The 16,070-nt window shown below is 43.1% G+C and overlaps 1 protein-coding gene across 1 annotated transcript in view; it reads left to right on the plus strand.

Moving 5' to 3' along the window:
• The window catches only part of ANO5 (anoctamin 5), a 63,734-nt gene that overhangs the window by 32,706 nt on the left and 14,958 nt on the right, over positions 1–16,070 (plus strand). The window contains exons 4-11 of the mRNA XM_054390576.1: positions 5,595–5,663; positions 7,117–7,401; positions 7,766–7,879; positions 11,125–11,240; positions 11,902–12,036; positions 13,265–13,370; positions 13,460–13,520; positions 15,085–15,236. Of these exons, the coding sequence (XP_054246551.1) occupies positions 5,595–5,663; positions 7,117–7,401; positions 7,766–7,879; positions 11,125–11,240; positions 11,902–12,036; positions 13,265–13,370; positions 13,460–13,520; positions 15,085–15,236 (1,038 nt within the window). The remainder of the gene's footprint in view (positions 1–5,594; positions 5,664–7,116; positions 7,402–7,765; positions 7,880–11,124; positions 11,241–11,901; positions 12,037–13,264; positions 13,371–13,459; positions 13,521–15,084; positions 15,237–16,070) is intronic.

The following is a 16,070-nucleotide window of genomic DNA, read 5'->3' on the forward strand; positions in this document are numbered from 1 at the left end:
AACTGGATTTCTCTGGCAGGTCCTTTCACCTTGTCTCGCTTGATAGCGAAACCAGCTTGCAAGAGAATGTCAAGGATTTTATTACCTTTCTCGAAGACTTCTTCAGCAGTCTCACCCCAGACGATGATGTCATCGATGAACTGAATGTGTTCTGGAGCTCCACCTTTCTCCAAAGCATCATGGATCACTGCATGGCAGATGGTTGAACTGTGAATCCACCCCTGGGGCAAACGATTGAATGTGTACTGAATGCCTCTCCAGGTGAAAGCAAACTGAGGCCTGCATTCCTCTGCTATGGGAATAGAGAAGAAAGCATTAGCAATGTCTATGGTAGCATACCATTTGGCCTGCTTGGATTCCAGCTCATATTGGAGTTCCATCATGTCTGGTACAGCTGCACTCATGGGTGGAGTTACTTCATTCAAGGCACGGAAATCAACTGTCAGACGCCACTCTCCATTCTGCTTTCGCACAGGCCAGATTGGACTGTTGAAAGGTGAATGAGTTTTGCTGATGACCTTCTGACTCTCCAACTGACGAATCAAGTTTTGAATGGGCACCAAAGAGTCACGGTTGGTTCTGTATTGTCTGTGATGCACAGTTTGAGAAGCAACCGGCAGCTTTACATCCTCTATCTCATGTTGTCCCACAACTGCAGATTCATCTGAAAGCTCAGGTCTAATGGACAACTTCAATTTTCCTCCATCAATTTCTACAGTTGCTATTCCAAAAGCCCATTTGTAACCCTTAGGGTCTTTAAAACGCCCTTCTCTCAGAAAGTCAATTCCCAAAATACAAGGTGCATTAGGACCTGTTACAATAGTATGTTTCTTCCACTGCTTCCCAGTTAAACTTATGTCAACCTCTATCTTAAACAACTCTTGAGATCCACCAGTGACTCCCTGAATAGTTATAGATTCTCCCCCTTGATAATTTGATGGTATTATGGTGCACTGAGCTCCTGTGTCAACCAAGGCCCTGTACTTCTGAAATTTTGAAGTGCCAGGCCACTGGATGTACACATCCCAATAGATTCTGTTATCTCCATTATCCCTTACCTCCCCCTGGCAGAAGGCAGGGCACCCCTAATGGTGGGGATGGATTACATCCACATGTACAGCTGGCACAATGTCCAGCACCAGAATTAAGATCACTGTTGGAGCTATCAGAGTTGTTCTGGGAAACTGAGGAAGCGACAGCTACCCTCCTGGTAGTGCTACCTCGGGATCTGCCCCTCTGCAGCTCCCGTAACCTCTTGAAAAGATCAGAAGTTGGTTGACCATCCCATCTGTTCATGTTCTCACCAAACTGATCACGCAGAGTTATCCAGATACTGCCACGTGATTGCCTCTGCTGTCTGTTTTGGTTTGACCTATTCTGGAATGGCCTTCTTGGAGCACGTCTGTTTCTGACAGCTGAAACTTGTATCCATCTGGAGGAAGAGGAATTAGAATCATCCCCCTTCATCAAGTTGGATATGGAGGTTTTAAGTTCCTCCTTCAGCTCTTTCATGCAATTCTCCATCTTTCCAGACAGAGTTTCAATGGCTGAAACCAAAGAAGTACGTGCAAGACTATCCTCCAATTGCCTCATTTGGTCAGTGAAATGGCCAACAGTAGGAGGTGCTCCACCATAATTTCTTGCCACAATCCTGCTTGCCAGAATAGTGGCATAATTAGGAGGAGCAAGCTTAATGAGCTTTTTGGCAAGGCCTGTTCCAACAGGAATTTCATCAGGATTCAGAGTCTTATGATCTCCATACATTACTTCTCTCACAGCAAACTCTCTCAGACGCTTGATTCCCTCAGCTATTGTGGTCCAAGGCTTAGGGTTCCATGGTAAATCATCTCTGCTGGGGTACCTCAGTGAGACTGCCAGTAGGAGGCGTGCCCACAGAGAAACTTTACCAATGCACTTGCCTAGATGCCTGTCTATGCCTGTATCCTTTGAGAGCATCCCCAACTGAGAGGCCGACTTGTCACCTACCACCAATGCTGGGGCTCCCATATCAAAACACCTGGCTAGCCAAGACAGGACTGGCTCATTATCTCCTCTGATGTAATCCTTCCTCACATGTCTAATTTCCTGTCTGGGTGCATTAGCTGACTGTATGTCATCCTCATCATCATCATCATCATCATCCTGAGGTTGCTGTCCCCATAATCCTGTTGTAATCCTCCGTTGAATTTCCTTGAGTTCAGAGGCTCTGCCAGCAGTTGCTAATCTACCAGGGTCTACATCCTGACCTACATCTCCATCATCCATGTGGGGTCTCAAGAGGTCTACCAGAGTTTTAAGGCTAACCCTCTCTTCCTCATCAGAAGGATCTTTCTTAAGAGAGGGACCCTGAGTAGAAGGACCCTCATCTCCATCTGCACCATCTCCTGCAGCATCTGCATCTCCTCCTGCAGCTCCTTTACGCTTTCTGGTTACAGTGGCCACCAAATTTACTGGCTTGGTTTTCACATTCACAGCAGAGTTGGAAGAGCAAGTAGCCTTATGTCTTTCTTGACACAGTGCTATCAGTAGCCATATGATTATTCCAAGAAGCAACAAAATTAAGGCAAGCACAAGATATCTAGGGTACCACTGGTTCCAAGGACCCTCTGTAGTTGTAAGAGGAGTAACAAACTCATATGTGTCTGCTAGCAGATCCATAGTTGAGTTACCATAGCTTCTTAGCCCAATAAGACCACAACAGAATTCACCAACATTCAGTAGCTTGTTCTTAACCCAAAGAAACGACTTATATGCCACATATCTCACAATCTTGTCTATCATGCAGGTAACAGCCCATCTGTAGACAATCACACTGATAACAGAGGAAATAAAATTACTCAAAATCCAAAACAGCTTCATTTTGCTTCCTAATCTGAGCAGAAATAAATCAAACAAGCAATCGAGCCCCACGTTGGGCGCCAAAAATAAAAAGTGTGTCGGTGTGAGCTGAAATTCCCCCCCCCCCACCGACAATAACCAGGCTAGCTCAGTCTGGAAGCAAATGAAAAGCTGTATTTACAAGCAGAGTCTAAAATCTACAATGAAATGCAATGAATATGTACAAATATACAAAATTCACAACATTCACAAATATATACAATCAACAGAAAAAGCACAACCGATCTCCCTTTGCTTCCCCCCAAGGGGACCCTCCCAAAGGGGCCTCTCTCTCTCCCAGGAGCTTCCCCCCCAGACCCCCCTGGACAGAGAAGCAGAGTTTAGTTAGAGCAGAAAGTTGTTAACTTAGCTGCCAAGGTCAGTGTGTTATCTTCAGCCAGAAGAGAAGAAGAAACAGCAACCAGACAGCCCAGCAACTGCCCCCACTGCCGAACGCAGAATGTGCAGAGTGCCTACTTTGTTTTGGGTAATAGTTCTTAAACATTTCTATCTATCCAATGGAAGTGTTTAGAACAATCGTTATTTTGCTTTCTTACACCCAATAGTGACTTATTTACATTCTTTCACTTTCTCTGTTCTGAACTTTGCAAGGAAAAATTAAAAAGACAGTTTCAAACCATCACACTCTGGTAGCAGGGAACCCTCTGAGCTGCCTCACTTGGCTCTCCTCCAGTGTTACAATGCACACCAATGTGCTTTGTTTGGAGACAATATAATCCAGAGTAGCACACAGCCTTGGATACCAGGCACGTATGTCAGCTTGGCTTATAGCACTTCCAAATGCAATCATAAATCACCTTTTAGTGGCGTTCTCCATGAGGTCAGTAGATCAACAAATTAATTCTCTGGTGTGTTTATGCAGGTGCATGTAGGCAAGTTGGTGGGAGAGGTTAATTAGAAAATGGTGTGTGGAATTACATTTGCCCTCAGCATGTGCAAGAACTTGGGAATTACCATATTTGCCAGTATCTAATTTAATATCTAATAATATTTAGCAGAATCAAATATGACAGGTAAGAATGTGAGGCTACTGACACAGGAAAATAGTACATCTTAGTGTAGATTTGAGGGCTATTAAATCTCTTCTTCAGTCTGTATCCATTTATCTGAGTAGTTTCTGCAAACTGCAATGCAAAAAAAGAGCAGCCTGCTCCTCACAGACACAAAGGAGAAAGAAATTGGCTGAAAACTAAGGTGGTTTGGGGTGTTTTAAGTGGGTATGAAAAATGTTAAGACCTTTCAGTAGGGAAATCATCATGGAGCATTTGCAGGCTGTAGCTAGAAATAAATTATTAGTCTAGCTAGCATGTTCTACAGAGGCTAGGGCACAATATTAAGCTTAACTTGTAGATATTCTGGCAATTCTTCAGCAATTTTTGTATAATTAAAAGGAAATTAATGCAGTTTCCTAATAGAAACAAAGTTTGTACAGAGAAGAAGGGGAAGAAGATGTTCTTACCTAAAGATCCCTTATAGGAATTACTTGGCAAATACAGAGTTCAAGATTTGTCTCAAACTCAGAGTTGACACAGCCTCTGTTCCCTGCCACAGACCACTTTATTTATCTCTGGATGAAGTCCACACCAACTTTATGCAAGCTAAGCATGTGTGAGCTCACACATGATGAATTGTCACTCTTATCTAGGTTTACAGTTATGGTAGTTGTGAAGCATGCTGTTAGAATTGTCAGTAATCAGTACTTGAACATCTGTACCAGGCACAGTTGTTAAACTGGTAAATAGATACCACTATAGGCAGTCAGTCTTCCATGTGCTCCCAGAATTTTTCTTTTCATCTAGTTTAAACTTTCTCTTAAACATAGCTAAACTGGAGCAATAACACACCACACACACCAGCCTCCATAAAGGTCAGATATGCTCAACATACACAGAAGCATAGAGTCATAGAACGGTTTGGGTTGAAAGGGACCTCCAAAGGTCAACCAGTCCAACCCTCCTGCAGTCAGCAGGGACATCTTCCACCAGAGCAGGTTGCTCAGAGCCTTCTCAAGCCTGACTTTGCATATCTCTATGGATGGGAACTCAACTACCTCCCTGGGCAACCTGTTGCAGTGTTCCACCACCCTCATGGTGCAGAATGTGTTCCTAACATCCAACCTAAATCTCCTGTTCTCTTATTTCAAACTATTGCCCCTCATCCTATCCCTACAGGCCTTTGCAAACAGTCCCTCTGCTGCTTTCTCATAGTCCTCTCAGGTGCTTGAAGGCCTCTATCAGGTCTCCCAGAGTCTTTTCTTCTCCAGGCTGAAAAACCCCAGCTCCCTCATCCTGTCCTCATAGCAGAGGTGCTCCCCAATCATCTTTGTAGCTCTTCTCTGGACCCACTCCATCAGGTCCATGTCCTTCCTATGTTGAGGGCTCCAGAGCTGGACATGCCATCATTCATGTCTCTGGTTAAGGAGATTTCACAGTTCCTGAGCCTATTGCTCACAGAGAGGTTCCCTGTTATTAGTCATCACAATTCCTGATGTGTTGCCATCACCAGGCTGCCTTCACTCAGCAGTGTCCTGGTATGCAGCAACTGGTTTCTGTCTGCTTTCTTTTACAAAGGTCACATAGCTTTGAGGGGTTGTCATCAGGGCAGTTAGGAGGAGTGAAACTTGGTGAAATCATCAGTAAGCGATCAGTTAGTTGCTAATTTCCATCAGTTAATAAAGTGTGTTTATTTCTCTTCAGGAAAGAAGAAAAGAATTTGAGAGTAATCTGCAAAAGGCTGGTTTGGAACTAGAAACAGAAGACAAGAAGGTAAGAAAGAAAACAAAAAAACCCCAAACAAACAAAAACGGGGAAAAAAGGACCAAAGAAATAGGCCTGCAAATGATTAAGTTAGCATGTACCACCTTGTGCTTTGAGAAAAGTGATAACAAGCCTCATGGACTTGAGTTATTTTTCCAACTAAGGTCATAAGAACTCTGCAAGCAAAGTAATTTTGGTTCAAGAAGAAGCGATGGCTTTTGATTCCGTAACAAAAAGAAAGCAGTTCCAAAATAGCTGTGACTTGATTTAAACCCATGTAAATGGGGAAGTATGCTGACAGCTAGATTTACTCCCTCCTAACTACTAGTAGCAGGTGTGGAAGCCAGTGACTGGATTAGGGCATGCCCACTGGATGCTGTAACAACTTTGGGATTCACAGATTTTAGTGGGTTGGAAGGGGCCCTCAGAGATCGTCTTGTCCGACTCCCCCTGCAGTGAACAGGGACACCTCCAACTAGATCAGGCTGCCCAGGGCCACATCAAGCCTGAGCTTGAATATCTCCAGGGATGGGTCCTCAACCACATCCCCAGGCAGCCTGTTCCAGTATGTCACCACTCTCACTGTAAAGAATGTCCAACCTAAATCTGCCCTGCTTCAGTTTCAAACCATTATCCCTCATTCAGCCACTATGTTTGATTAGTGTTACTCTTTAGTTTGATACCCAGAGAACATGGGATGGTGACACCCATTTCTGGCAGAGATAAGATGGGCAGTGGGGTAAAATAACCCTTGATGAAGTTCAGTCCCTGTGACATCTGCAGATGGGGATTCATTGATCAACATGTTAAAAATACCTTCTGATTGCCACTTTCTGCTGTGTAAGCAGAAGAATGCTGGAACATACGCTGCTGGGCAAAGCCTAAGATAAGATTATTCCTTATCGTTGCTGGGAGTCTATAACAGATCTCAGCTCTGTTTGGTACCTCCTTCTTGCAAAGAGAACAGCTCTAGAGCCCAGCAACCCCACAGAGAGCATCATGAGGGGCCTCAGTGTACATCACTAAGGTAGTTTGAAAAGCCTTTGTGAGATTTGAACAGTGCAAAGCTTGTCTTCATGAACAAACTCCCACTCAGACAAGCTTTTCAATTAAAATCATAGAACGCAGCAGGTTGGAAGGGTGCTCTAGAGGTCAGCTAGAGCAACCCTGCTGCAGACAGCAGGGGCATGCCCAACTAGAGCAGGTTGCTCAGTGACCTTGAGTATCTCCAGAGACAGGGCCTCCACCACCTCCCTGGGCAACGTGTTGCCAGTGTTCCCCAGATGATGTATAAACACAGGTCTCCCTATTGCCTTTTCCTTTTGTTGTTGCTTTCTTTTTTTCTTTTTTAAACCTTTCCAAAATCTGTAAAAGACAAGGAATTTTGCACAACAGCTACTCTCCTAAATGATGCAATAAACCACAGCTTCCTCTGATTTCTGCTTTACCTTCCCTACGGCAGGAATCTGAAGACGGCAAGATTTATTTTGTGAAGATCCATGCCCCGTGGGAGGTTCTGATCACATATGCAGAAGTGCTGAACATTAAAGTTCCCATCAGGGAAAATGACATTCCCTCCACGGTGGAGAACCCCCTGGACTGTATGCTTGCCCCACTCAGGCTTCCTGAGAGTGTGATGCACCCTGAGCCAGATTACTTCACAGCACCATTCAGCAAGGACAAGCAGGAGCTGTACCTCATTAATGATGAGAGCACTTTCTTCTCACCCTCCATGAGAAACAGAATAGTATGTATGCAGATTTGCCTCCTTACAGATTTGGGTGTAGATTTAGATGTAGATTTACATGGTGCCATCAGAATATTCCTGCAAGGAAGGAGTACATACACTGTGATACCCTTGGGTAAAAGCCTAGGTGCCTGTGCAGCTTTCTTGGAAGCCTGCAATAGTATTTGTTGGAATGGATCTCCTGGATGTCTACAAGGCAAATGTGTCCTCAGGGGACCCTCATTCAGGGTGAGGCCTTCTGAATAAACACTTTCTGCTGTTGTGTGTTGTGTATCCAGATTAGACACAGAGCACAGCCATCACAGGTTTCTGTGGAATGGCCTTGAAGCAGGAAAGGTCTGAAATTCTCCTTTTTAAATCTCAGGTCAATTACATTCTGACACGTTGCCCATATGGAACAGAAGAAGGGAAGAAAAAATTCGGGATTAAGAGGCTGTTAAATAATGGCACCTATTCAGCTGCATATCCTCTGCATGATGTAAGTATTTGAGCTTTCTGCTCCCTTGAGCATTTCCCAGTGTTTTCACTCTTTTACCTGCTGTCACAGTTGCTGTTTCCAGCAGAAATGAAAATGTACTCAAACCTCTCCATTTGTCCCAGTAATTGATCCTGTTTTATACTACACAAGACATGTCTGCCAGCCCTACTATGTGGCTTTTATGTGCTGAAACGTTGCTTCTTTATGGATGAGTTTCTAGGATGAACTTATCTGTCAGACACATCGCTTGCAGGAGAGCTATTCCATGGTATATTTCTACAACATCTCTGATCCACACTGTGTGATAGCACATTAACAAGATGATAGCAAGGAATGAATTGCTGTAGGTGCATAGGTTCAGCAGTGTGCATGTGCAGGGTGTGTACATATAAACACTGCAGTTATACAGCAGTGCATACTCCCTGTAGTTATGCAAATACCTGTTGCAGTTCACAGGCTCACTGGATGTTAGGGGTTGGAAGGAACCTCCAGAGATCATCAAGTCCAACCCCCCTGCCAAAGCAGGATCATAGAATCCACCACAAGTCACACAGAAATCCAGATGGGTCTTGAAAGTCTCCAGAGAAGGAGACTCCACAACCTCTCTGGGCAGTCTGTTCCACTGCTCAGTGACCCTCATAGAGAAGAAGAAGTTATACAAATGTAATGACACAAATACAATGTTGGGGACTGAAGTCAGATGGTCTGCATGAGCTCTGCAGGGAAGTGTAGGGTGGTCACTTGTCCATCTCCTAGGGAGCAACTGCAGGAAATGTGGTGAAGATGGTAAATGCTGGTGTTTAGTTTTGCTGTAGGGTCAAGTTTAAATCCAACATACATGGATTTAGCCCTAAAATCTCTTGGAGAAAACAAGACAGACATCCTTTATTTTATGGATTTCTTTTTAGCATTTTTTTCCATTTGAATAGTTTTTATTCATTACTTTAATCTTAAATTCCCTTCTTGTTGTTAAGAGTTATTTCTTACTTGTCACAGTGCTTTAGTGCACTTAAATTGCTTATTTATATCTATCTGTGAATTCTACCATAAGATATTTTGAATACTTTATAGAGATTTGTATTTTTTAATGTTGTAGAAGAATTTTGCTGCCCTCAGCAAATGAAATGGATGGATTGTACATTCTTAAGGCGCTTAGGGGAAAAGTTTAGCTGATGAAGAGTCCAGGCTGTAGAAGACTAATCAAGGCAGGGAAGTATTTTGTGCTGTTGGGACTACCAAAAGCACAGATAATAAAAGGCAGTTGTAGAAGAATCTTTTCTATACAAGTAGAGTGTCAGGTAATGATAGGGCTAGGGGGTATGGGGAAAAAAGTAGAAATGGGTAGATTGAGATTGGATGTTAGGAAGAAATTCTTCAGCATGAGGGTGGTGAGACACTGGAACAGGTTGCCCAGGGAGGCGGTGGAAGACTCATCCCTGGAGGTTTTTAAGGCCAGGCTGGATGTGATCTGAGCAACCTGATGTAGTATGAGGTGTCCCTGGCCACGGCAGGGGGGTTGGAAGTAGATGATCCTTGAGGTCCCTTCCAACCTTAACAATTCTGTGATTCTAAGTACAACCAACCAGCCCTAAACTCTAAGAAATCACATGAAAAAAATCCCAGAATGACAATTTCTTTTTTTTTAAATCTAAACTTTACCTTGATTAAACTTCTTGATTTCTTTTTAGAAAGCAATTTTTATGCCTTTCTTTGTGATTAAGATGCATTCAGGAAAAAAAAGGAAAATCGATACCACAGACTGAGCATTTGACATAGACAAATATTTCTCAAGGCAGAGCTCTGCAACACCAAATAAAATTATAAAGCTATCAGAAACTGCAGTTAGTTTGTGCTGCTTCATTTCTAGGAAACTGATGAAGTTCCAAAATGTTCTTAGGCAGGTGGATACATGGCAGGTGGATGCATGATAGTGAGGAACACCACTGAGGTTAATTAGTGTCAGAATTTCATTCTGCATGTCCTTGCCTTGCAACTGGAGAAGCCACAGCACAAAGTCCATTACAGTGCTGTGGCTGGAGGCAGGAAACAAGTTTAATTTATAGCCCCTAGTTTACATCTCTCACTGAAATGCTCTTGGCTGAGCAATTTACAATGAGGCTGAAGTACAGGGAACAGGATTTAAATTCACATCATTTTTCATGAAGTTGAGTGAAATAGTGGTTTTGTACGTTAGGGAAGCTTGAACTTCTGGAATTGCATCTGCCACTCCAGTGTGAAGGAGCAAACCTTCCACTGCAGTAATCTGCCAGTGCAAACGAGTGTGTTCCACAGCAGGTTGTTAGACCAGCTGGTAGTTCCTGTGCAGGCTAACTAATGGCTGGGATGGGGAAAGCAGCCCCACAGAGAGAGACCTTGGAGTCCCAGTGGACAGCGAGTTATCCGTGGGGCAGCAATGTGCCCTTGTGGCCAAAAGGGCCAATGGCATCCTGGGCTGCGTCAAGAACAGTGTGTCCAGCAGGTTTAGGGAGGTTCTCCTCCCCCTCTACTCTGCCCTTGTGAGACCACACCTGGAATACTGTGTCCAGTTCTGGGTTCCCCCATTCAAGAGAGACAGGGATCTACTGGAAAGAGTCCAATGGAGAGCTGCAAGGATGACTGAGGGACTTGAATGTCTCTCCTATGAAGAAAGACTGTGAGACCTGGAGGTGTTTATTCTTAAGAAGCCTGAGAGGGGATCTTATCAATGTCTATAAATATCTGAGGGGTGGGTGTCAAGATGGTGTAAGACTCTTCTTGGTGGTGCCCAGTGATAGGACAAGGAACAATAGGTACAAACTGGAAGACAGGAGGTTCCACCTCGAGGTGAGGAGAAACTTCTCTGAGGGTGACAGAACGCTGCAACAGCCTGGCCAGAGAGGTTGTGGAGTCTCCTTCCCTGGAGACTTTCAAAACCTGCCTGGATGCATTCCTGTGTGGATGCATTCCTAAGTGATCCTGCTTTGGCAGTGGGGTTGAACTCAATGACCTCTAGAGGTGCCTTCCAACCCCTACCATTCTGTGGTAGGTGATTTCTGGAAAGGTGCATTACCTTAAAACACTCCATAGACAGAAGGGGTTCCGTTGAAATAAAGTGCTGAGTTCGAGTGCTGTGTTTGGAATTGCAGATTCATGTAATTGGCACGATCTTAACTGTTCATCACCATGATCATGAATGTTTGTTTCTTTCAATATAGTCTTTGAGACTGTCCATGAGGTGTTTTGCTTTTGCTCTGATTTGCCCACAGTGCCAGTACTGGAAAAAGGCAAATGACCCAAACTGTGACAACGAGAGGTACACGCTGTACATGGAGTGGGCTCGCTTCCTGCGCTTCTACAAGGAGCAGCCTCTGGACCTCATCAGGTAAAGTACTGCCTGTGCTTTAGGATACTGACTTGGTTTCACTGTAAGACAAGTGTCTGGTCATTTATAGCTTGATCCTGCTGGAAAATGTTTACTGCTTTTAAGAACTGGATGCCTAATTGGGCACTGGGTCCTCAGAGGACACAACACAGGTTTTTACTAGCAGCTGGAAAAATGATTTCTCTCGAATCGAGCGTTTTCATTCTAGCCAGTGCCCCTGAGGTACATTACCAGTAATTCAGTTGTAGAGGTATCTACATACATAGAATCATAGAATGGCTTAGGCTGGGAGGGACATTAGAAATCTTCTACTCCAACCTCCCTGCCATGGGCAGGGACACCTCTCAACTAGACTTGGCCGCTCAAGGCCTCATCCAGCCTGGCCTCGAACACCGCCAGGGAGGAGGCATCCACAACCTCCCTGGGCAGCCCATTTTAGAGTCTTTACCACCCTTGTGCTGAAGAACTTCTTATTAAGATCCAGTCTAAACCTACTCTCCCTCAGCTCCAAACTATTCCCCTTATCCTATTGCTAGACACCATTATGAAAAGTCCCTCCCCAGCCTTCCTCTGTTTCATTTTGACTCTGCTCAATTTGCTATATTGCAGTTTTGAACTTTGCTTTGTATTCCTATTAATTGCAATTTATTTTTGCATTCAGGAAGTATTATGGGGAGAAGATTGGAATCTATTTTGCCTGGCTAGGATTCTATACTGAGATGCTATTCCTTGCGGCAGTTGTTGGCTTAATCTGTTTTCTTTATGGCTTGTTTACAATGGATGAAAATATGAGCAGGTGAGTGTAATGCTGGAAATCTCCTGGGCTTATAAGAGGAAAAGCTAAGCAATGTGAAAATACTGATCTTGCCAGAAAAAAAAAAAAGACAGGTAGCAAGCCTTTAAAATTTTCAGAGCAGAGAGATTTGTTTTCAGTTGCCTTTACTGACTGAAATGGTGCTGGACAGCTAATGCAGAACTTGTGATTTTTAATTAGTAAGACTCAATTTGTGGGTTAAAAGCAATATTTGGTTGCCATTTGGCAATAGCTTTTTATATTAGAGTACCTGTGATACATAAAGTCCTAAAACCAGCACTGCCGTCTCCCAAAATTGTTTGTTTCCAGTGTTTGTTGTTGCCTTGAGACTTCTGTTTTCACCTGTCTTGCAGAATAAGCCAGTTGACCTTTCTGTGTAGGTCATCATTTGTGCTAACTACCAAAAGCATGAGTACAGGACAGATCAGCAGTGTTCTCCCATCAAAGAAGGATCCAGTATCTCAGGAGCCAGAGTTTGTTTCTTTTGAAATAAGCATTGTATTGATTTCTTCAAGGGTCCCAAGAATTACTGTATTCTGCAGTTTGGGAAGGAGAGAGAAAAGAGCATTGATATTTCACTTCTTACTTCTTTTTGTAGGAAGGCTTTCAGAAAATTCTGAATTTTAATCATAAAAGATGAGTAACAGGTTACAATTCACATCCATTCTGTTGGGTTCTATCATTTTGAGATTTACATTTTATCTAGGTTTAGAATTCACCTGGGGATACTGCTGTACATGTTCATCTTTCTCTGGATGCTGAAAGACTATCATAGGAATGTAAACTTCATCCACTGTAGTAGTTAAATGGAAGCAGCAAATTTTACTGTAGATAACAAAGGTGATAGCTCTGCTTTTAGAAGAGGTGCTTTGAACACATTACTGATCTGATGAGAAATAACTTGGTTTGTACCTCACCTGAAATCCATGCATGTGGAGCACAGCTCCTTACAGACTTGTGATGGATTGCAGGTAGAATCAGAAAGCCCATGCCAAGTGAATTGCTGTCCTTGTGACAGCTGCTGCCTTTCTTGCTTTGCCCTGACCAACTACAGGTTAACACCAGTGAACGTACTAAGGCTTTGCATCTTCAGTATGAAACTGCAAATGTTGAGCTTTGAACAAACGGAGCTCTTCATTCTCATGGGGTTTTTTTTAGCAACTCTTAAGATGTAGTGAAAACAGTTAGTGTGCAATGTTTTTCTCCTCAGCAAAGAAATCTGTGACCCTGCAATTGGAGGAGAGATCATCATGTGCCCTCTTTGTGACCGAGAGTGTGAGTACTGGAGACTAAACACCACCTGTCAGTCCTCAGAGGTCTGTATCTGATTCTATAGCCACTTGGCATTTCTGTTCCTCCTGAAATCTGGTTTGGTACTGACCTGATCCTCTGTGTTCCCTCGCAGTATTCCCATTTGTTTGACAACGTGGCAACTCTCTTTTTTGCCATTTTCATGGGCATATGGGGTGAGTGCACCTGATAAATTTTATGTCAGGCAACCATGAGATCTTGGCCAAACTGCTTAGGGGGACACTGGTAGTGGGCAGAAATGGAGTAGTGGCTTCTCTTTTAATACTTGGCTCCAGATACAAAAGTGATGAAAGAGGAAAAAGTAATTTAAAGTTACAGAGGAATTAGACTTAAAAACAACCAGACAAATTCCAGCAGATGTCTGGGCTATTATAAGCATCGTGCACTCCAACTCCTACTCATGTTTCTATCCTTAGTAGCCTAAGACAGAGTAGTGCAACCTTATCCAGTCCCTGTAAGAGTTGTCTGCTGAGCCCTGTAGAGAGCTTTTGTGACCTTTCACTGGGTGGTGGTCCATCAGTACCACTTTATTAGCAGCACTTCCAGCATGAGAATTAGTTGGCTTCTGCTCCAGTGAAGTTCATGCATTGCAGTGTAGTTCCATGATGCAGAAACAGGTGGATTTCCTGACTCTGTCTGTAAGCAGGCTTTCACACCAGGTGATATTTGTTCGAGCTTTAAGGTCATATTGTCTGGAGTGCATTTCTTAAATGCTGTGAAGGTTTATAGATGTAGTTATTATATTGCCCTAGCTCCTGTTTCATTCTGCTTGTATGAATATAATTAAATCTTCACTTTGAAGCTAGATATTTCATTAACACACAAAGATCTCTCTGTGTGCTAATAGGAAAGCTATTTATGAATTTTTTCTGAAGGGTTTAGTCACTAATTTTTTTTCATAGAGAATTCTCAGCCCCTTTGAATATGATGTTGTGTGGCTGTTCTACTAAACTTATCTTGTTCTTAAGCACTAGCATTTGAGTGACATGGATTAGTCATTCAGGAAGTACCAGTGAAAGGTTTCAGAACTGCAGAAGATAAGCTTTCCTGTGTTTGTGAAAACAGTAAAGCCTCTCCAGTTCAAATAAGAACAGTTGGATTATTAGAGGTTTACATTTTAAAGTAGTTTATAGAGGGCTTTTAAAATGTTATGCAGCATTATAACTTTTAGAGTTGTTTGCATTATATACAGAAATCAGTTCCCTCTAATGCCTTAAAAAAATCTCATTAGGCAGCCTCACTCTTGATCATATGAAAAGCAGCAGACATTTGCCACCTTTAAAATGGTCATGATATCAAATCATCAAAAAGCATCAGAAATCTTTGACCATGCTACTTGAAACCAGTTCTACTTGTCTGTAATCGTTGTTCATGTGTTGCAAGTTTATACCCAAGGAATTAGTTGAATTATTACGTTCCTGTGTTAATTCCTTGTTGCTGTTTGCACAGCAAAAGTAGTTAAACTCTAATTGAACATGGTTGTCATAACCATGGAAATACCCGTCTTAGATCTTGGCATTTCCTTGTCATCCACTTCTGGAATTCAATTAGCTAATAAATTACTTAATCCCTATTATTGTCTCAGTGGTGAACTTAAATAGATAGGCAATAAAAATAGTTGTAAGGAGAAATAATAGACTGCAGAACAGAAATGTTTAAGTTGGTTCATGAGCCAGTTCACTCCTCCCTTAACCAGGTTTTACCATTTCCAAATTGCAGTTACGCTGTTCTTGGAGTTTTGGAAGAGAAGGCAAGCTAGACTGAAGTATGAGTGGGATTTGGTTGATTTTGAAGAGGAGCAGCAGCAGCTCCAGCTGAGACCTGAGTATGAGGCAAAATGTACCCAAAAGAAGAGGAATCCTGTAACTCAGGTAATGAGCCTGCTGGCTTGGCAAGTTGAGCTGTGTGCTGGAAGCTCGATAATGTGCGAGCCCTGCCTTGGGAACAAGTCTAACTAGGTGCAGATTTGTGTGACATACATGAGAAATGACACATTTATGTTGGAGCAGGGCAAGCCCTCAGCTGTTGTATCTCCACAGAGCAGAGTTTGAGGGCAGGGAGTTTGGCTGAAATACCTAAGCATGATGCCAACCACATCCTCACTGAACACAACAGACTGCATTGAATACCAAAGCAGAGTTGGGTAACGCATCGTCTTCTTGCTGAAGGCATCCAGTTCTGAGTGCTGAGGTTTGTGCTCCTTGACTTGTATCAGAGATGAACACTTGAGCTGCTAGAAGCAGCACAGCTCTGTTGGTGCTGACAAAACCAGGCTCTGTTCACCCTGGCACAGGGTCATTGCAGTGTGGCTGTCCTGCTTTCCAGTCTCAAGTCTTGAATGTGACAGACATGCCCTATCTCTTAGAGCCTGGCTCTCTTCCTGCAGGTGTCTTTCATTATCTAGGCTTTTCACACAGAATAAATGAAAACAGGGGATTTTGCCCCTGGAGCATGCATAACTTTCATTAGTTACCCTCTACTGATTTTAATTTCCACAGGAAACTGATATATTAAATCAGGAATACAAAGGCAAAGTTGATAGCTCTCACTTGGCTAATGCTATCTTTACAGTGTCCTTCATGTTTCAAGGTAGCAGCCTCTGAAATCTCACCTTTCAAAGCAGTCTTTCTCCTCCCTACACAACGTATGAGCAAGCAGTCACCTTGATCTAAAGATACATAACTGGGACTTGCTGTGGTTTTGCT

The sequence above is a fragment of the Indicator indicator genome, chromosome 21 (genome assembly GCF_027791375.1).
Source record: "Indicator indicator isolate 239-I01 chromosome 21, UM_Iind_1.1, whole genome shotgun sequence".
In the NCBI taxonomy this organism is placed as follows: domain Eukaryota; kingdom Metazoa; phylum Chordata; class Aves; order Piciformes; family Indicatoridae; genus Indicator; species Indicator indicator.